Source organism: Daldinia childiae, assembly GCF_008694065.1.
Source record: "Daldinia childiae strain JS-1345 chromosome Unknown Scaffold3, whole genome shotgun sequence".
Lineage (NCBI taxonomy): Eukaryota > Fungi > Ascomycota > Sordariomycetes > Xylariales > Hypoxylaceae > Daldinia > Daldinia childiae.
Window position 1 is genome coordinate 5525297 of NW_022984644.1, and position 20934 is coordinate 5546230.

At 46.1% G+C, this 20934-nt stretch overlaps 7 protein-coding genes across 7 annotated transcripts; 6 read left to right on the forward strand and 1 right to left on the reverse strand.

Moving 5' to 3' along the window:
* Nucleotides 1-1731: 1731 nt before the first annotated feature.
* GL218_04216 (Transcriptional activator protein acu-15) lies at nt 1732-4706 on the forward strand (the record flags this gene model as incomplete). Its single annotated transcript, XM_033580804.1, has 4 exons — nt 1732-1899; nt 1990-2530; nt 2593-3331; nt 3392-4706. 4 exons carry the CDS (start codon nt 1732-1734, stop codon nt 4704-4706), a joined length of 2763 nt encoding a protein of 920 aa, XP_033437581.1.
* A 1049-nt stretch (nt 4707-5755) lies between these two features.
* On the forward strand, nt 5756-7547 carry GL218_04217 (putative quinate permease; the record flags this gene model as incomplete). Its single annotated transcript, XM_033580805.1, has 5 exons — nt 5756-5784; nt 5846-5957; nt 6039-6125; nt 6192-6342; nt 6418-7547. 5 exons carry the CDS (start codon nt 5756-5758, stop codon nt 7545-7547), a joined length of 1509 nt encoding a protein of 502 aa, XP_033437123.1.
* A 153-nt stretch (nt 7548-7700) lies between these two features.
* Nucleotides 7701-9632, reverse strand: GL218_04218 (uncharacterized protein; the record flags this gene model as incomplete). Its single annotated transcript, XM_033580806.1, has 6 exons — nt 7701-7724; nt 7781-8134; nt 8255-8329; nt 8382-8814; nt 8934-9264; nt 9314-9632. The coding sequence occupies 6 exons, from the start codon at nt 9630-9632 to the stop codon at nt 7701-7703; spliced, it is 1536 nt and encodes a 511-aa protein (XP_033437116.1).
* A 3255-nt stretch (nt 9633-12887) lies between these two features.
* Nucleotides 12888-14339, forward strand: GL218_04219 (Peptidase M20 domain-containing protein 2; the record flags this gene model as incomplete). Its single annotated transcript, XM_033580807.1, has 4 exons — nt 12888-13206; nt 13260-13403; nt 13452-13610; nt 13675-14339. The coding sequence occupies 4 exons, from the start codon at nt 12888-12890 to the stop codon at nt 14337-14339; spliced, it is 1287 nt and encodes a 428-aa protein (XP_033437115.1).
* A 719-nt stretch (nt 14340-15058) lies between these two features.
* On the forward strand, nt 15059-17303 carry GL218_04220 (uncharacterized protein; the record flags this gene model as incomplete). Its single annotated transcript, XM_033580808.1, has 2 exons — nt 15059-15228; nt 15296-17303. 2 exons carry the CDS (start codon nt 15059-15061, stop codon nt 17301-17303), a joined length of 2178 nt encoding a protein of 725 aa, XP_033436452.1.
* An 849-nt stretch (nt 17304-18152) lies between these two features.
* On the forward strand, nt 18153-19440 carry GL218_04221 (uncharacterized protein; the record flags this gene model as incomplete). The annotated part of the gene is made up of 3 exons (XM_033580809.1): nt 18153-18564; nt 18620-18742; nt 18923-19440. The coding sequence occupies 3 exons, from the start codon at nt 18153-18155 to the stop codon at nt 19438-19440; spliced, it is 1053 nt and encodes a 350-aa protein (XP_033436453.1).
* A 567-nt stretch (nt 19441-20007) lies between these two features.
* GL218_04222 (uncharacterized protein) lies at nt 20008-20697 on the forward strand (the record flags this gene model as incomplete). Its single annotated transcript, XM_033580810.1, has 1 exon — nt 20008-20697. One exon carries the CDS (start codon nt 20008-20010, stop codon nt 20695-20697), a length of 690 nt encoding a protein of 229 aa, XP_033436454.1.
* Between the last annotated feature and the right edge of the window lie 237 nt (nt 20698-20934).

Below are 20934 nucleotides of genomic sequence, written 5' to 3' on the forward strand. Positions count from 1 at the left end.
TTGCACAAATTATATGGCTTGCTCATGTATCGAGTGCCAAACTACATGGGTTGCCGTCGTAGCGGGAGCTCCCTGCATAAGGGGAAGGAATTTCAACCCAGCTCGCCCCTCAACAATTTGTATTAGCCTTATAACCACGAGGCATTCTAGTAGAGACCATGCGGGAAACCGCCCGAGAATGAGATCATGTCTGCTCCTTTCGTCCTCTTGCGCCTCGTCCAGGGACCGATAGTCAGTATCAGAACACCCGAGTTCCTAACGCCCCTCTCTCGCGTGTGCAAGAAGACATGCGGTAAGGCTAGGTTCTTTCTGAATCTTGTTGGTGGTACATCTATTAGAGGTATGCTTTGCAGACGAGTGACATGATTGCCTCGCGAGGTGCCATGGCAGCCTGCATAATAATACAGATATTTTCTTGATTATGGCGCGGCCGTCTCATAAATGCATGAATAGGTAGTACCAAACCGTTGGTCGGGCGGGTGTAAGAAAAAAAAATTAGAGAAGTCCGGTTGCATCAATAATCGTCGGTCAGCACGTTATTGACTCCCTTAAAACCGATGCTACTGTTCCAGGATAAACTCGATTAGGAAATGTGCCTAGTAAAAGTAGAGGAAGGGTATCCAAGAATAGAAACGGATTCTTGCAGCTGTACCAGGAAGAAATCCTAGGCACTTTTGCCGCACGCGTGTAAGTTAAAGTCGTAGCGGCCGGGATCTCATAAAAACTAAGTTTATATTGTAAAGCGAGATGACATGCACGAATGAACGAAACGGAATTGTATCCGGCGGTAGCGTTAATCGACCCTCCATCGACCATCTACATATTGACCCAGTCCGATGTGAAGCGGATAAAGGAATAGAAAGGTGAAACGAAACGGATGACAGGAGAAACTTTAGGAGTCGGGTGATTCGGACGACTCAAAACTAAAGATTGGATCAACTTAACTTACCTAAGGTAACTAACTAGGTAGTTAATACCTAGGTAGTTAAGGTTTACTAAATCATGGAGACTAATAACCTTGTTATGTAGAGTTTGATTCCCGCGAAATTGATCTATGGAAGTTGCTATTCAATCGTATACCTACATACCTAACCTACCACGTTGACGTACTATACGAACCTATACGAACCTTCTATAATCGCGGGGCCAATCGGTGCTCCATTATATATACTCCGCGTTTTACGGTCGCTCCCCTCTCTTTAGGCTTGTAGCTACAAAGTAGCGGCTAGGTACTCTCTTATCAGGTATTATCAATCTGACAGTACATTATCGTTAGCGTATCAATCAAGCTAATATATAGGTAGTTGATGCTAGGTAGATACGAGATATACATGTATATGTACAAGGCATTTCGTACGAATTAATAGGTACGGGTACGTAAGAATGTGTTCTCAAACTGAGAGCGGATATTACAAGCTCAACGGCGACGACTCTCCCTTCTACAGCCACATTTACGAAGCATTCTGCGGCGGCGTCTCTAAAAATCGAAATCATGATAAAGTAAAACTTGAACTGCAGCAGCAGCAGCAACAACAGCAGCAACAGCATCAATATAATCGCTTTGTTCAATTTGCTCGCCCCGCTTTCATTCCCGACGCTTCAAGTCCTCGAAGTTGCGTGCGACCAACGATTGATCTCCCCCACGTGCCTGGGGGCCAGATCAAAAAGCCCAAGGCTCTATCCCACAACAAGAGTGACCAGAAACAACACGAATCTATACCAGAGTCGCTCATGGATGCCTCAAATGTCTTTCGTCAGGTTCAAGGGTTTACGTCCCATACTCCGAGACCACCGCAACAATGGCAACAAAAGAAGCCTATCAAGACCGAGGAGAACGGCGACGGCGAAGCCTCGCACCGTATTGCGCATACGCTAACAGCTTGCTGTCGGTGTCGCCAAGTGAGTATCTGTCTCGTCCATGCTCCGGTGAAAGAGATTTGGGATTCCCTCTCTTTCGAGACTATTTAAGTTGACTTGGCCGTTTCTTAGAGGAAAACACGCTGTGACCCCACGCTGCCTCGTTGTTTGCCGTGCGAGCGATCCGGCTCAGCCTGCGAATATTTTGATACGACAAAGGGAAAGAGGATTAGTCGGTATTATGTTGTCAAACTCCAAGAGAAAGTTAGACAGCTTGAGGCCGAACTCGGCCAGTATACCGACGATGACGATTTCCCTAAAAACCATGAAGATTTCATTCGGCCAGGTGGTTTAGTCCGCTTAAATGAAACTGATGAGACCCCGCGGTATCTCGGGCCCTCTAGTGGTATTGCCATGACGCGTATACTCATGGAAGAGGCTAAACGATACACCGACTCAAAACGTATATCAGAGCTGATACCAGATTTACGGGACCGCCGCCAAACCGCGGCGCCCGGCACGAGTTTTTCGGGGACACGGTCGCAATCCTTCACTATACCGCCCTCAATGTCGGCAAGAAAGAAAAGCTATCCCATCATCAGTGCCGTTCCGGCGCAAAACCTTCCGAGCAGAGGCATCGCTGATAGATTGGTAGAGGTTTTTCATCAACGGGGTGAGTTATTCACTCGTGCCCCTTAGGTAGCGGAGAAGGCCTAGGCTAACTGCCCACTCTAGCTCAAGTATTTACTCCAACTCTTCATGAGAAGGTACTGGAGAGGACGGTTGAAGATGTTTACGCCGGGAGCACAGACCCGTACCAAAACTTTGTCGTGCGATTAGTCATGGCGACGAGCATGCAGAAATTAGACACGACATATGCAGGACTTGCTGATAGCTATTATCAGGCTGCGATGAAATACTTTGAAGATGTCGTCCGGCCTAAGGATCTCAAGACTCTTCAATGCCTCGTCTTGATCGGTCAATACTCAATGCTGACACCTACTCGAACTGCTGTTTACTACGTAATCGGCTTAGCAACGAGAATCTGTCAGCAACTAGGCCTAGCTGACGAGAAGACCATTTCCCTAGGCGTTAGTGACCCGCTGACTCTGGACATGCGGCGACGACTGAGCTGGATTGTTAGCAACCTAGAACTCGGCATGGCCCATGTTATGGGCCGTCCGAATGGGTTTGCTAAAAGTGATGACATAAATGATGTTAGGTTCTTCGAGACCGTAAGCGACGCAAACATTCGTGAAGACGGAATCATCCCTGGGCCCCCGGATGAGAAGAAACTAGTTGCTATACACTTCTGCAAGATGCGACAGCTCCAGTCTGAAATCCGACGGATCTTGTATGAAAAGAAGTACCTGGAGCCTAAGGACGCCCGCCATCCGTGGTTTGGGGGAATGGAGGCCAAGATGGACCAGTGGCTTAAGGAATCTCCCGAAAATCCAGCATGGTGCAAGCCTTGGTACGTATTTGATTCCAGCATCCAAATCGAGTTATAGTAGTCTCATTAAAACAATTATAGGTTTTCAGGGCGATTTCATGTTATGATGATGACACTTCATCGACCATCTCCTCAAGTGCCGAAGCCATCCGTGCGCTCGGCCACGAAGTGCTTCGATTCGGCTGCATTTGTTATTCAAATTTCCAGTAAACAGATGATGGCGGCAGCTGTCGATATCACATGGGTGTTTATATTGACCCTTTACATGTCTCTTAACACTATTTTATGGGCTGTTACCTACCCGGAAGTGCGAGTGTTGCACACTCGGGACGAAGTACAGGAACTAGTCAATATATCACTAGATATAATTGACCAATGCGTTGAAAGATGGCCGGGGACCGCAGCAGCATCTCAATTATACTCTACTTTTACGAAAGCATGCCTTCAAAGTTACGATTCGAATGAAACGCCAACACAGTCGAACTCAAGTGCTTTTAATACCCCACCATCTCAAACAGATACAAACTCACCTTCTGCATCTGATATTTCAAGTGGGACGACAGTATCCAATACTGGTGTTTCTCCTTTCAACCCACCACAATTTGGCTACGTTTTTGGCTCCGGCCCAGAAGAGATGAACAATTATGGGGCTGAGAACAACTACATCATACACCCCACGTTTAGATCAAATTCGATCTTCCTAAACCCGGCCTCTAGTGACCATACCGGACGTCGTTTCAGTTACTTCCCACCTGACTTCACTCAGGGAGACTTGACGCTTATGGAAGAGCACAGTCCACCAGATACCGATGCGACAGTGTCACCACCATTCTCATCTCCCGCACAGCATATCCCTCCTTCTCCGGATTCAGTGTCTACAAGCACTGCTACTTCAACTATGGGAACACCACTTCCTGTTACACCCATGCTTTCGACTTCGAGTTTAGCTCAGACCCCCTCTGATATCGCGACGCCTAATACAGTGCCTCCCCCACAATCGCGTACGGCCCCGCCAGCTTTTACTATTCCTCCTTTACCACAACACCAATTACAAGGCCAACGGCCTCTGCCTCAGCCAACTACAGTTACGGATTGGTTTAATCCCCCGCCGCCGTTCATCTCACCATACGCCTTCGGCAACGGATTAGGTGGTAATTTCTGGAACGATTCCAGCGCAAACGGCCTTGGCGATATTAACATGGGCAATATGCCATTTTCCAACGGGCTCCCGCCGGAGCGGCAAGGCAGCTTAAGTCAACAGCAACAAATAGAGCTCATGGATGTTTTGGAGAATGAGGGAATGACAGATATAGACACGTACTTGAGCATGGGAATGACGTATCCAAACATCATGGGCAACGGGAATCAGGGTTTCAACTGGGGTGGGCAGTCATAAGCTATGCAGGGTTAGACCGGAGTTTCTTTCTTGTTTCTTGCATTGTTATTTGTTTCTGGGTTGGGAGGATTGCCTTCAAGCTTTTATGCCATTATGGGAAGGTATACTTCGTATATGTGGGAAATATTCGCCGGTAGATACCATTGCTTTTTTTTTTTTGGCGTTTAGATATAACTGTGCGGACAGATGATGGAATGGGTGAATGAATGCTAGGCAATCTGCGTTTTCTTTATGTTTTCAGCATTGCTCGTCGCTATTGGTATTGGTCATGTCATACTGGATGATTAAAATGTCTATCAACTTCCTGTCCATGTAAAATCAATATATTCTTTTATACTCTGTGCTATAAATTCTAACACAATGACAAGTCTGGCTATTATAGAACTTCGATCTAATCCGAGTATATGGAATACTAGATCCCCACCTCCTACCTACAGCGTGAACCGAGAAACAATGCCAATCTCAATCAAGCCTTTACCGCAGGAAGCTAGTGATAACAGGGTTGCGGCCGCCGCACACGGAAAAACTGTGAGTGGTGGAATTTCAGCATTGGAGATGGGTTCCCCCATACTACCCTGCCCTGCCATCCCGGCCACGGGGTCTGGGGTAGTAGCTGTTACCCTAGCCCAACTACCTGGGAAGCTCACTACTAGAGAGATATATATGTATAAGAGAATGAATGAAGCATTAGTCGCGGATAGATCTACGATTGGTGGATGCGACGTGTGATCCCGTCGCTTTGGGGCGATGTCTCCTCTCTCTCCCCACTGGGTTCAGCTGAATATATAGGCGAGGTGCTGTTTAGCGAATCTATCCTGTCGAGTATCGCCGACGGAAAAGAGGAGACGAGCCTATAGGTGAGAGAAAGACCCTGGTTTGTGTAGGTGAATCCGGTGGGTTAGCTGTTCTCAGCTGATCGGACCTCGACTGTTGGGCTCGTATATATGTATATATATACCTAGGAGGTCGTTATATATAATGATTAATTGCTCTACTAAATATACCTTTTGCTATTTGCCAACTCTCCCTTTACTAGCACCAGTGCCAAGATGGTGAGTTCAAAGAGGCTCTACAACTGGTGAGTTTCTCTCTGAGTTCATAACCAACCAAGAAGGAATAATATATCTAAGACTAAGTAGGTACATCGCCCTCGTGGCGGCCATGTGCATGGTCCTCTACGGCTACGACGCCTCAGTCTTCAACGCGGCGCAGGGCTCCGACAACTGGCTTGAGTGGTTCGACCTCGATACTGTAAGGGTCCCTATACGATAGACTGTCTGTCTTATTCCACGACGTCTGAAGCTAAGCTAAGCTAATACGTCCGGCTTAAAGAAGAGAGATGCGAACCTGATAGGGCTGATTAATACGGCCTATACTATTGGCGCTATCGTTGCGGGTTGGTTCTTTGGTGGCCCAACTGTAGGTTTCTTCATGCATTGACATATAACTTAACTCGCATACGCCTCAACACTAACAAGTATCTAGGCGGACTATTTCGGTCGACGAATTGGTATGGGTATAGGCTGCCTATTGACCATCGCAGCCACATTCATGCAAGCCTTCGCTCCGTGGCATAATCTCGGGTGCTTCATCGGCGGCCGCGTACTCATCGGTATCGGACAGGGCATGGCTCTCAGTACGTAAAAACCTACCCAAACATACACATACACATACATATTCGCACCATCACCTCAAACTAACATCCAACCAGCCGCCGGCCCCATCTATATCGGCGAGGTCTCGCCCCCGGAGATCCGCGGGCAGATCATGACGTTTTGGCAGATGTTCTACAGCGTGGGGTCTTTCATCGCGTACTGGATTGCATACACATGCAACGCGAACCAAGAGAAGCTCGGCCACTGGGACTGGCGCATGGTTGTCATCTTCCAGATGCTGGTGCCAATCATCATCATCGTGCTCCTGCCCTTCCAACCCGAGTCCCCGCGCTGGTGGATCAAGCGCCATAACAACGTCGAGGAGGCTAAGAAGGCGCTGCGTAAGATCCGGGACACGGAACAGGATGTCGAATTCGAAGTCTTGAGCATACGGGAGGCTATTGGGTTTGAAAATGAGGCTATGAGCAGCTCGTATATGGCTCTCTTCAAGGACCCGTCCGTACGCAAGAGGCTTTACCTTGCCTTCATCTTGAATGTTGGACAGCAGCTTTCTGGCCAGGGAACACTTAACTCGTACTCGAGCGCCATATACAAGACGATCTGGCCTTCGACGCAAACGATAAACTTGATTAACGCCCTAAATGCAACATGTGGTATACTATTTACCCTCAATGCCGTCTGGACCGCGGATAGATTTGGCCGGCGATGGCTATTCATCGTGGGTGCGATCGGAATGGGAATTTGCATGTTAATCGTTCCTATTATCGGTATGACGACACCCGACGTGGTCGGAGTCAAAGGCGCAGTTACAAAGGCGCAACCTGTTGGCATAGCTATCGTCTTCCTCCTATTCCTTTTCATATTCTTCTACAAGCCCTCGTGGGGAGCAACGACATGGATATGGACTTCAGAGGTGTTTAGTATGAACGTTAGGGCACAGGCGGTTGGAATGTGCTCCCAAATGCAGAATGTTGCCAACACCATCTTCCAACAATTCTTTCCTATCTTCCTTGCTAGGGAGGGTTTAAAATGTTTATTCTTCTTCATGGCAACTAACTTCGTCTTGGATGTCTTCGTATGGTTCTGCATCCCCGAGACGATGAAAGTTCCATTAGAGGAAATCGACGCGTTGTTCGGCGGTCAGAATCACGTAGAGAAGGGTGGACAGATGCTCGCCATTACGGATGCACACAACATAGAGGAGAAAACTAGCGCCTCTGTGTAGTAGAGAGAGACGAATAAAGACGCAAACATTTGATTCGAATTAATTACACGTAGTCGAAGAGAAATGCAACAGCTACATACTTTAGTTTTAGTACTAGAGTAGGTTAACACAGATTGTCTCTATGCAATCCAGGTTCGGCAACCAGGTGATTGGCTATAGCGCGTAACGAAACATGGCCTGCTTGATATTAGATTTCTGATTGTTTTGCTTGGGATTAGGGGGGGGGGACTTACGTTGTTCTTGTCAGAGACGTCTTCGAAACCCTGTAGATTACTCTCCTTTTCCATCGCATCAAGCTCATCCTCTGATTTGCCCTCTAGCATTTTATCTCGCTTCTTGTTTTCGAGTATGTAAAGTAAACGCAGAACTTGATTCAGGACCAGATTGAGAATGAAGCCACAGAGCATGGCTACAATACCACCACGGTAGGCTGGGGCTTCCTTGCTCACAAAGAACTGTGGCCCGGCGATTTGACCAATGCAGTAGCAGACGAATACCCAGCCTGAGGCTACAGATCTCTTAGTGCTACCTGCAATATTGGTTGCGAGTAGGCCAAGAATTACCATAAACCCCACGGGATAAGAGCCCTATTTTTTACAAATTAGAAATGAATGGACGAGAAGACCTAGGTAGGTATAAATCCAAATTTGGATCGGGCACGTAACTGCGCATTTCAATACTCGTAAGCTAAATGTCGCGGTACTTACTAGTAACCAAGCTCCTACAAGACGTCCCCATTTGTTCGTTGGCTGGAGTTGGTTGATCAAGACAGTCCCTATGATCTTATACATGATTAGTTAATATCCTGTCGTCATAATATAGAATTGCACATACCGGCGGGATCATAGCTAGAGATGCGATTTGTAGACGAAAACCACCGATGTAAGAAGTGAGGGCTCCAGAGCCGAGTTGTGCTACAAGTTGGACTGCAGAACCGGGTAGGTTCAACAGGGTGGTTTGTAGTGGATCAAATCCTAAGCCGGAGATAATCAAGGAGCCGAAGCTTAGCCCACCAGATGCAATGGCATTGACGAATGATATCAAACCTAGGATAACCACTTTAGGGTCAGTAATCGCCTCTATGACCTGGTCGCCGACAAGACGGCGAGATTTGGTACCAGTCTTGTTTTCGATTACTCGTTGAATGGCGATGACCTTTTCGTCCTCGTCCAGCCATTGGACACTTGCTGGACTATCAGGTACAAAAAGCGTGAAGACTATACCCCAAATGGTGGTAAGGCTTCCTAGAATAAGATAGATGTACTTCCTAGGATAGAGTTAGCATCGACGACTACACTAGGATCAATACTAGTTTGATATAAGAGTAGAGATGCTGTCTGGGTGGAAATTCTCTTAAGATATACGGAAGTAGGTGAAATCTCATACCAAGTAGACAGAGAGCCTTGGATATGACCGATGCCATAGGCTAGGAGTGTTCCGACTAAATTGCCAACTCCAAGGAAAGAGATCCAGAGGGCCGATCGACCTGCTTGTTCTTGTCTGGTCCACCACATTGCGGTGACGGCCACGAAGCCGGGTGAGACCGTCGCCTCAACCATCCCCAAGAAGAACCGCACAGTAGCAAGGCCGGCGAAGGAAGAACATGCTGCTGTTGTCATGAGAATAGCACCCCACAGTACTATGTTAACTCCGAGAAACTTGGCTACTGGGAACCTCTGAATGATTGCGATGCCAGGGTATTCGGCGATAAGATATCCTATTATTATTAGCATCCGTTACTTGCATAGACACCCGTAAAGGCCTACCGAAATAGAAGATAGAACTGGCCCAAGAGTAATCCTGGCCTTGAAGCTTATTATCGGGTATGATACCATACACCGAAGAGTAGCCTAAGGAGGTCTTGTCGATGAACATCAAAGCGTAGGTAACGCATAGGAAAGGTAAGATGCGAACGTCAATCTTTCGTCGAACTTTTCGAGAGGTTTCCTCGTCCACGGCATCGCTCGTCAACGCTCTTGCAGCCAAGTATCCAGCCTCATCTTTGATATCTAGTTGTACCGCTTCTGCATCGCGAATACCAGAAGTGGTAACAGTCTGTTGATCTGTTGGCTTTTCTGAAGCCATTTTGATTGCAATCGGCTTATTTTGTTGTGGTATGTGTAGCCCTCAAATTCCGATTCCAACTGCAGAAGTGTTTCCAGCAGATCGACCGTCTGCAATGTCCTGCAGTACCCTTATCAAGTTTACGAAGAAAAGAAACTTAGTCTTTTCATACTGACTTAAAGTAGGCCATTCCCTAAGTACATTAGGTAGGCAAGGTAGGTATTCATCGGACAACTCCGATACAAAAAGAAAAAAAATTAGGAGATAAGTAAGGGAAAGTATCTTCGTATCATCCCGTACATGATTGCTTCGCGACTTCCAAGTTAATAATTTGATCTACCTAGATAGGAAGTAGCAGGCGACTAGCAAGCAACACTTATATATAGCTACCTCACAGCTACACCCATGACCACCTTACCAACCGCTAGGCTTACGGTTCAATTTTTTTACTTTGTACTTTTTTCTTTTTTTTCTTCAACGCATTACTCCTCAGGTAAAAGCCCAGTGTTTTGCGCGTTGCGTTTTTGCCTGTTTTGTAAGCGGGTTTGCTGCCGCGTTTCGTAGACTTTAACTTTGGGCGGCTTCCCGGTTAGCTACTACCACCTGTTCAAGAGGCCTTATGGCTAGTCTTGTGGCGGTGGCGGTTGTAACTGTGGCTGGCTAGAGCCAAAAGGCTGTAATAGGATTATGTAATATTACGTAGCTATAACAGGTAGCTTAACTACTTAACTTATATAATCATATTAACTTTTATATATTTTATTAATATTGCCACAGTTTTTTCGAGTAATTAAATATTTAAAATCGCTTTATAATTTACGATTTTTTTTATTATTTTATTATATAAAATTTATAAAAAATATTATATAAAACGCGTTTTATTTAATAATATTAATTATTAAACTTTTTATTTAAAAATGAAATAATTTAATTAATTTTATAAAAAATTTATTAGACGTGCGCTGGTGTATGGTTAGTTAATTAAAGGCCAGATTTATTTGTGGCGTAAGTTTTGCCCTCCCCCCGTACGCACTCGCGCAAACGGGCAACGCAGCTAGTATATTCCGTGTAACTATGCCTAAATTCTAGATCTTCCCTCCAGTAACTTAGACAATAGGTACAACATCACACCCGTCACGAATCTTGCCGGTAGCTTGTGTTTCAAAGATTGACGCTCATGGTCCGCAACAAGATGCAATGATCTGGACTGATCAAACAGTCTAACCTGAACAGAAGCAAGGAGCCGTAATATCAAATAATACAACCACCCGAAGTCATCACAAAGATTATATGGGGATTTACTTCATCCCTACTACATGCCAGCCTCGATATTGAATATGATGATTTCATATATATCTCCCAACCGCTATTCACTGCATTAGAACTACCGTCAGGATTCTTGTTGAGACATTTAGAACAAAGGACATGCTCAGAGGTATGTATAGACGTAGACCCTCGTAGTTAGATTCGAGTTCCTTGCGGAACAACAAAGTTGTTTTCATGCTGTTTGATTCCACCTCGTGATAACTACACAACGCAAATCAAACTCTAGCCGGGTATTAACTTTCAGTATTCACTGGGTTGTCCTAAATAGCTATTACGTCCCCAGCATTGACATATCTCTTGTCTCCCATCTTATTCGTAATTATGAGCCAGATTTCATGAACGACACCCCCACCAAATGCAGCTGTAATAGTCCACAACGCACCGCAATAATTGACATGCATCCCCACAAGGCACCCAGGGTCCTAAGACGAGTGTTAGTCACGCTCAACCAACATAGTTCTGATTTTAGAATATAACATCAACTAGGATTTAGCTTACATCCATGTTTGAAATATTCTCAAGTAAATTGCAGCGAGTAAAGTACCTAAGGCACTTATCTGTAAAGAAGAGGAGCCTAGTGTGTGAAAGACTTAATGTCGAAACTTTTGGTGCGAAAAAAAGTAAGTGACGGGAAGTTAAACAAGGCAAGGCCTTTATGGTTTTATATCTATTTATCTCGGGTAAGATAAAAACATGCTAATACCTTAAGCCAAAACTTGGTTATCACAGTAAATTATTGGTTGATTGATAATAACCACTAAAAGCAGTGACTGCCTAATTTAAATTGTTATCTTGTATTTCATTGCATGTACAGGTTTATAGTAAATACTAGTTATAGGTTATGGGTGTTATGATAGGTAAGTATCGTGAATAACGTGGCAGCATGCGTACCTAACCATCCTCCCCAACTAGCCTATCCCCTATGTCAACCGGGCCCCATCCAATCCTCCCCCTCTTCCACCCGGCAAAAAACTTTAAACATTAACTGTTCCTAAGAAAAAAGAAGAAAAGAAGAAAACGTGTGGGATTCGAACCTAAGCTTTTGTAAAATTTAATAAAAGTAGATATTTGTAAATCAAAATGCTTAAAATTGCATATGAACGAACTTCTAATCGAGGTTATTGTAGTTAGATAATATAATGTTCCTCGTAAACTCGGGCACATACCTTAGGTAGGCTGCATAAGTGGGGTAGCTACGGATTACGTGCGGGGTACATTATGTAGCACGTTATGTAGTATCCCAAGATTGTCACTGGGATGATATTGCATATAAATTATCTCGAATTTTTGTGATAACATTTAATGAAAATAGCCTCATTTTTTAAATAGTCATGAAGATCATGTTAAATTTATATGATATTAGTTTTTCTAAAAGATGTTAACCTTTTAACCCGATTTCGGGGATGGCTCTTTTATTTCTAATAATGATTAGCTTTTGACTTAATCGAGTATAAGCGATATATCTTTATTTTCAACTATTCGAGATAGTAATATTAGTAATATTGTATCATGAGTAAGTAAGTAAATATAGTTATGGGTTTATATGTGTAACTTTCCTTTTTCTTTATTAAAATAGTCTCTGGGACCATGTCGGAGGTACGTGACTACTTAATGTATTCTCAAAAGGTACCTAAAGTATTATTGTCAAAAGTTGTTCACCAAATAAAAACATTTCAAATCGTCAAGATCATCCCTAAGATCATGTCCTAGCCCCACCCTGCTGAACCTTGATCGTTACATTAAATGCATCAACCTGGAAGTTAGCGGATAGTAGGATAGGCTAATTAGAACTTCAAGTCTGGAGACCTCAAGGTTCACCGATTCATCTATTTAATAACTTTGACCTGTGCTCACAGATGATTACCCGCTATACCCTATCCATCATATTTCTTATGCGTGTATATTCTCACTAGCAGCGACGACCAGGCTTATAAGGAATTCTCTAACAAGATGGAACAACAATTCGACGATTTTGTCTTCATTACCCATGAGGACGCCGAATTCGCTCAGTCTGAGCCGGGTTATCTCAGCGATATTAGTGAATTCATCGACAGCATTGCAGATGACTTGTGGCCAGTCAACAAGAAGATACATGATAACCCAGAGCTTGGCTATGAAGAATTCATTGCTCATGAAACACTGACAAAATTCATGGCCAGTAGGCCAGGATGGAAGGTGACGCCATCTGCCTATGGTTTAGCTACAGCTTGGGTTGCTGTATTTGATAGCGGGAGGAAGGGTCCAGTTGTATCCTTCAACGTTGAAATGGGTGTGTCAAGTCGAATGAATTAGTGATGCGAAGATGTCTAACTGAGTGTGTAGACGCGTTGGATGGCATTGGACATGCGTGTGGTCACAACCTCATTGCTACCGCATCTGTAGCAGGTGGATTAGCGACAGCTAAAATGATAGAGAAACATCAATTGAGTGGGAAAGTTGTCGTGTTCGGAACTCCCGCGGAAGAAGGTAAAGAAATATCACTTCGTATAAAAGATATATTCTGATCTTTCATAGGAGGTGGTGGCAAGATCAAGCTGTTGGAAGCCGGGGCTTATCGAGATTACAAGGTCGATATCAACTTGATATCTCATCCTGGTATTACCAAGGACACTGCCCTAATGCGGACATCTGCGTATACCGCATTCAAGGTCGAATATTTCGGCCGCGAGGCTCGTAAGTTGATTCGAACAGTCTTCCTATACACTTAGAAAGGGTAATGTTGATTTAAGTATCTTAGACGCAGCAGCTAGTCCCTGGCTTGGCATCAACGCTCTTGACGCGTTGATCACATCTTACAATGCATTATCCGTACTCCGTCAGCAAACAATGCCTGGTGATGTCATCCAGGGGAATATTACAGATGGTGGGGTACGGCCGAATGTGATCCATGCATATACGGCCGGTAATTTCGTAACCCGCGCAAACACGCAAGGGAGGGTGGAGGAACTGAAGAAGAAAGTTGATGCTTGCTTTGAAGCTGGAGCGACAGCAACAGGTGCCAGGCTTCAGATGACTCATGTGCAATCTTACGCCGACCACGTCCCCAACCGGGTGCTAGGTGCTTCCTATCGAAAGTATTTTAATGCACTTTCGCCTCCGCAGCCTATTCCGGGGAACGACAGCGTGGATGAGGCTGAAGGCCGAACAATGGCTAGTACGGACCAAGGCGATATAAGTTACGCTATGCCTAGCTTGAGTGCAGGGTTTGCGATTCCACCGGGACCGGGAGGGAACGGTCCTCATAATCCGGAATTTGCCAAGGCGGCCGGAACAAGGGTTGCATTTGAGCGATGTCTGCGTGTAGGTAAGGCGCTTGCAGGTACTGCTGTAGACGTCTTAACGCAGGATGGTCTCCTAGAAGAAGTAAAGAAGGCGTGGAAAAGAGAGATTAAAGGAAACTAACATTATAAAATTATGGTACAACATGTTTTCAACTTACACGCACTTTGTGCATCGATCTTAGGTTTTTTAGGGGAGTTTGGATATCTCTTGCCTTTTTGAGGATGGTTTTCTCTACAGATATATGTATACCTGCCTTGCATATGTGAGGCCGATCGGAGGTTCTAGATAGATATTCATCCTATTAACAGTGGGCACCATAGCTTATGCCTCTGATCGTCATTTTAGTTGATTGGTAGGGAGAGTATGAGAAGATTTTGAAAAATGAAGAATGCTGAGCTCTTTATCCTTGCTATATTATTTACGTCTATGGTTGATTAATATACCTAGGTAACTTCTATGTTATACAACTCTTAAAAAAACATCAAAAAAAGGGAATAAAGCGGTCATCACGTGGCGATAAAGACATGTAATAGGCTTTATTAGCTTTTAGATAAGAAAATAGACGCGCCACGCCGAATCGCCGACGCAATTGAGCTTTTCTGTTCTGCTTTCGTAGCTAATTCAACTTCAGAAGCAAATAGCTGTAAGTTGCCGAGACTTTGCTATTTGCGACTTTCCTATTTGCGACGGTATATATTATCGTCGTAATTCGCCCGCCTTTCCAGTACTATCTAGTCCTCTTCTGTAAATACTGCAGCGATTCAAGTATCAATCACACCTCATATACTACGTCTACATTTCTATTGGGAGTACCTAAACAAGTCTACCACCAATGCGCAATGGGTAAAAAGAACAAGAAGCCCACAGCGGGCGAATCTCCTACTATAGAGGCACAAGCTACTGCAGAGTCCTCAACAGCGCCTTCGACAGCGAATAAAAAGAAGCCAACTTCTCCTGCGCCTCAGTCGTCCTCGTCTTCCTCATCTGCGCTTGTAATTTGCCGGAATAAGTGAGTTGTACCTTAATGACTATAAGTGTGTGTATATATATTGGTAGCTTATAATTCGCTACCACAGACACTGGCGTTACATATCCTCATTCCATGGACCATGGTTGCAGCTACCGCTCGAAGTCCTCGAGACCTTGGCTAATGCGAACTACTACATGCCGTTACCGCGCCCTGTCGACCCAGCAGTATTTTACGACCTGGTGAAGATAAGACAGCTTGTAGACGGTGCTACGGATCTAGCTGTACGAGCTGCAAATGGAGTCGCATCCTCGACATTATCTAATTCGCTAGCGGGAGGAGCTGCGCATCATATGCAAGCCTTAGGACTTGGGTTTGGGAATAATGCCGGCGCAAAACTTAGTCCAGAGCGGAAATTCCGAATGCGAGAGCAAGCTACCCAGAAGTTATCGCGCGCCTATCATTTGGATGAGATAGCATCAAGCGTGGCGACGATGCAATCTACTTCGACTCTGGAAAATGTCGCCAGTCTTGTTTTACTAAGAGCACCCGATGACCCTGATGCTAACTACGTTCATTTCTTCCACGAAAAGATTCCGTCGAGGCAGCTGGCTGAATGTACAGATTTTCGCGCGCTGGATCTTATAATAGGACAACGGTCCTCTGATTGCGAGCCCCTGAGGACTCGTGCCATCGTCCGAATGTTCAAGGATGATTTCGAAGGTGCCGTTCGTGATCTTACCTCTGCGTTGGGCGTATACCGTCTTCAACAACCGCGGCACAAACCAGCATCAGACGAGTCTCTGCAACTCGAACAGAAAACTCGGCGGCGGCGAGATAACCCCCCTCTCGATGAAAGAGACCAACCAAGTAGTATAGAAGTACAGCTTTTATTTCAGCGGGCTGGCTGCTACCTCACTCTAGCTTGCGACAACGTTGCGCTTGCGCTCCCTGATTCGCCTATTGAGCAAAATGCGAATTCACAAAACGGTACGAACGGGGCCAGCAATGGCACTACTAATGGTGATTCAGCGCCACCACAAGCGGAAGAGGATCTAGAGAACAAGGGTCCGTTTAAGAAGTTGTTAGAAGTGCGCAAGGTGGTACGTGTTTATGCGAAGCGCGCGTTACGAGATTATATGGAGTATCTCAAGCATTTTCACTATTCGCCTAACCTACCTATCGAAGTGTCGGATGACTTTAGTCGCCAGGTAAATCAGGCAACTCATCGTAGCAAAAGGTACTACAGCCAGTCTCGCCATGCATCTCAGGACCCGAGTAGCCCTACGGGAACCTCACCTAGCCATACGATATACGAGCTATCCTCCCTTTTCTCGGCCACACCTCCCGCAGACCTGCCGCCGTATCCCTCGACAGACCTCGTATCTCCAAGCAGTGCTACTATGGAGTCGATTCAGACAACTACTGAGGTAGTCACTTACCACCCCTTACTGACTGACGCGCTACATTCGCTACTATTATGTCATACCCTTATCCAAACCTCGGCAAAAGAGCTTCAGCGCCATGCGCACATGGTCGCGCGGCTTGCTCGTCTTGCCGATGGGTATCCAGTTTTCCAAGCAAGTAGGTCTCCCGCCCGAGCGGATTGGATTGAGGTCCTCCGAAGAGCGGAGAACTGGATCGAACTCTCATCAAGTTGGGAGGCTCTTTGCGCCCCGGCCCCGCTGCCAATCCCTGTGTCGACAAACGGGGTATCTACCGCGACCGCAAGCGTCAACGCCCTATCTATCACCGGAGGCACACCCCCCGCCGAAACTGAGGAACAGCGGAAGGAGCGGATGCGGCAGCAAGCGATCATCGAAGCTCTAGAAGACGAGCGTGTCAACGACGAGGCGAGCTTCAAAGCGGCGATTCTTGCCCGACAGCGAAGAGCCGAAGCTGATCACGCAAGTTCCACCAACGGTGGCGTTCCTAGTCCGCATGCCGGCCCTAAGCGTTGGGCCGTAGATGACGGAAGGGAGTATCCTATCCTAACAGAACGTGCAGAGGCGGTCGCGAGGTGGATACGCGAGGCGCCGACGGGATCCGGCACCGGGAGTAGCAAACGCAAAAAGAAGCCGAGAACCGCGAAGCCAGCCGCCGAATGCGATAGCTAGAGGCTATAGACGAAGTCTGAACTGGCGCCTAGGCTAGAGAATAAGCGAAAAAGTTGTTTGAATAATACAAAGCGGCTAGTGTATCGAACATATGTACCTCGTAGTAAATATTCCAAAAGCGATGCTTTGCGAATTCATACTATCGTCGTTGTTCAAAGCGACGGGCGTATGATCTAACTTTGAATAGTAGTAATTAGACGACGTGCCGTACTTGATGGTGTCTTCAACTTTGCGCTTCTTACTAGTCGCATAGATTCTACCTATCACGTCGGGACTCTTCCGGATTCCGGAATTTTGTAGAAGCGTCTAGCCCTAGTCTCTCTATTTATAGCGTTGCCGCGGTCTACCATCGGTCATGACGTCATTGAAGCTCGTGCGTTGCAGAATGCAATCATCATACCGGAACCCCCTTTTTTTTTTCTTGTCTGCCCTTGTGTGTGGTAGGTAGCCGGGCTACGGCGGGTTTTTGTATAGGGTGATGATATTACATCACATGCTGTCTGTTGTTGGACGTTTGGGGATTTAAAAAGGCGTTATCATCCGATGTTTTTTTTTGAAGCAGATCGTTGGTTTTTTTTTTTTAGTACGGCGGTTTTCGGTAGGTCCCGAAGGGGATTATGCAATGTGCCCCCCCCCCTTTACGGTTCCGGCTAGGTAAATACCGTCCGCGCCGGAGCTTATGGTCCTCGCCCCGCTTGCTGCATAGTCGGATGTGTGCACTTACTCAGGTCTGCGGGGGGAGGGAACCCGGGCGTCCTACTTTTAAACTACGGATAAGTTCTATTCAAGGTGGATGGTTCGTATAGTTATACTCTTGACGATTGATACGTTTTATTTAGAGTTTCTACCATGTCTTCAACGCGTGGTCATGCTTACTTCCTCGGTCTCCCCTTGGAGATCCAGTGGTGGATATTGCGATATCTTAGCGTTCGTGATCAGGCCTCGGTCTCGCAGACGTGTCGAAGAGCACAGGGGATTGCAGAGCCGTTGCTTTACCGTAGAGTGTTCACCAAGGCCGGAACGGATCATGATACCGGTGGGTTGGTTGAGTTTCTGCTTAAGCGGCCTTATATTGCCGGCGCGGTGCGGTTTCTCGTCCTCGACGAGTTCCACCCGGTTGCGTACCGGCGGCTCATGGGCATCAAGTTCCCAAATCTAGAAAGCATCATTGTGCAGCACGGTGGAGAGCCCTTGAGTATCGAGGATGATAAGAGGCGTTCCTTAAACCAGCTTGTTAAGGAGCAGCCTAATTTGAAGAGTTGTAAGCTTTGCTGGTGGTTAAATGCGAGGAAATGGATGCTAATAAAAGATAATAGTGACTTTCTCGATTGAGCAGGAGAATTGGGCAGCTTTCAAACTTGAGGAAGATGACGCTGTGTTGTTTCGGCATAGAAAACTGCGGCGTATGCGGTTTTCTTATATCGACTTCTCCGCATTTGGTAAGCTAGATGTGGACTATTTCCAGCATGCCGATTTAAAGGGGCTATTCATCGAATTATGTTGGTATGACCACGAAGCGTTGAATCGACTTTTATCTTCCACAACCAGACTACAGAATCTTTTAATCAGCCATAATGATCAATTACCATTCTCGGAGAAGCTCTATCCTAGCTTATTAGCCCCGGCTCAGGAGAGCTTGCGAATACTAGACTTTACTTGGCGATGGAAACTCCCTTTCGAGGACCAAGGCATGGATTTGACTCGGTTCAAAAACCTGCATTTCCTTCGAATACCCCCTATCTATCTTCTTGGTAGCGCGTATATGGATGATTCTGCATTGCCGGAGCTCATCCCGACGAGATTCCCCCCTAATTTGAAGATGCTCCTCCTCGAGAATATCGTGCCCCGTTCCATCAGAGTCATGAATGAACGGGGCATCGTTTTCCCCGGATACCCACCGCCGGGCTATACTCTAGAGCTGACACTCCGGCCGCGGGATTACCAACTCGTCCGGTTCCTAATCGCCGAGAAACACCATGTATTACCCCGACTCAAGTACGTTCTCATGTATTATATGGAATTTATGCAGGATTTCTTGGACTTTTATCCGTTGGTTAAGGAGAACGGGGTCGGGCCTGGTCCTGTGTTGACTACTGATTACCTGAACCCCTTGTTGGATTGGTTAGACGAGCTCTAAGAGGCGGAGAGTACGAGGATAGGTAGTAAGGACTAAAGCGAGAAAGTAGATTGTTCGACCCATATAATTAGTATTCATATGTAAATAAGGTATGTAATGAATTCAAGTATTTAGTTCTCCATGGAGCTGGTTAATTTGAAATTACATAATATAAGGACATTATCAGTAACTCCTATCCGTGGATACCTTAGAGCTATACTACCTATATGCAGTTACGCCTTGGAACAATTAGTAATCATTGGATTTCTCACGAATGCAGTGATTGATGTATTTAGTATTTAATAGAAATAATGAATCCTACGGATTAACTTAACCCATTACAAGCTTTAAATCTACCTAATTTACCTATTTCATGAAACGACTCATCGACTTAATCTGCGATCGCCCGGAGTTCCGGGCTTATACATATATATAACCCCTCACTTGATCCTCATCTTATGAAAGCCACCCGCATAACCTATTCACTCAAACATTTACTTTTTCTAAGACATTCACTACAGTATCGAAATAAGACATACATACATATATTGATCGATCTAACACAAATATAAAAAAATAAACGCAGCTATGGCTCCCGTCACAGAATTCATCTCCCTAGACCTAAAGCCGGACCTTCCCGCCGCCGAAGCCGTCTCCATTCTCGACACAACCGCCGCGACCCTAGTCGCGCAACCGGGGTGTCTGCGCGTGCGCACGTCCCGTCTGCACGAAGACGTCAACGCCGTGCGCATCTTCGCCGACTGGGAGACCGTCGCCGCGCACCGCGCCTTCGAGAAGACGGAAGCGTACGCGCCGTTCAAAGCCCGCGTATACGAGTCCGTCGCATCGCCGCCCCAGCGCCCGTACCACGTCGAGTTTGCGCCGTTCCCGGTCGCCGCGCTCGACAACACGGGGCCCAGCAGCAAGACCCCGGTCGCCGAGGTCCTGCATATCTGGTTTGCGGGGGACTACCCCGAGGACGCGCGCAAGCGCACCATGGACGCGGTAATTGAATTTACGCGGCGGATGACGCTGTTTGCGGAGGGGTTGACGGGTGAGACGGCGCTGGGGTGGTCGGTCGAGCGGGATATTGACCGTGATGGTGTGCCGAGTAGTACGCTAGTTTTGATCCTGGGGTGGACGAGTGTTGAGGCGCATATGAAGGCGCGCGACCACCCTGAGTTTGCGAAGGTTATTCCGATGTTGACGGGCCTTGAGGGGTTGAAGGGTCTGGAGATGAAGCATGTGAGCAACACTACGGTTGAGCCAAGTAGCTAGATGCGCTGAATGTAAGATGAGATGGCGGGGTGTAAGATGGACGTGAAGAATATCACCGGTGGTGGAGAGGATTTTTTGCTAAGTATTGCGGATGGACTGTCTCGTTGTAGCTAGTTAGTACAAACTCCCCCCTTATTTACTGTACGCTTTGTATCAAAATAAATTACCAATATACACATATTGCACATGAGAACTTCGAAGACAGAATTTGAAATGAATTATACATATGAATTAATA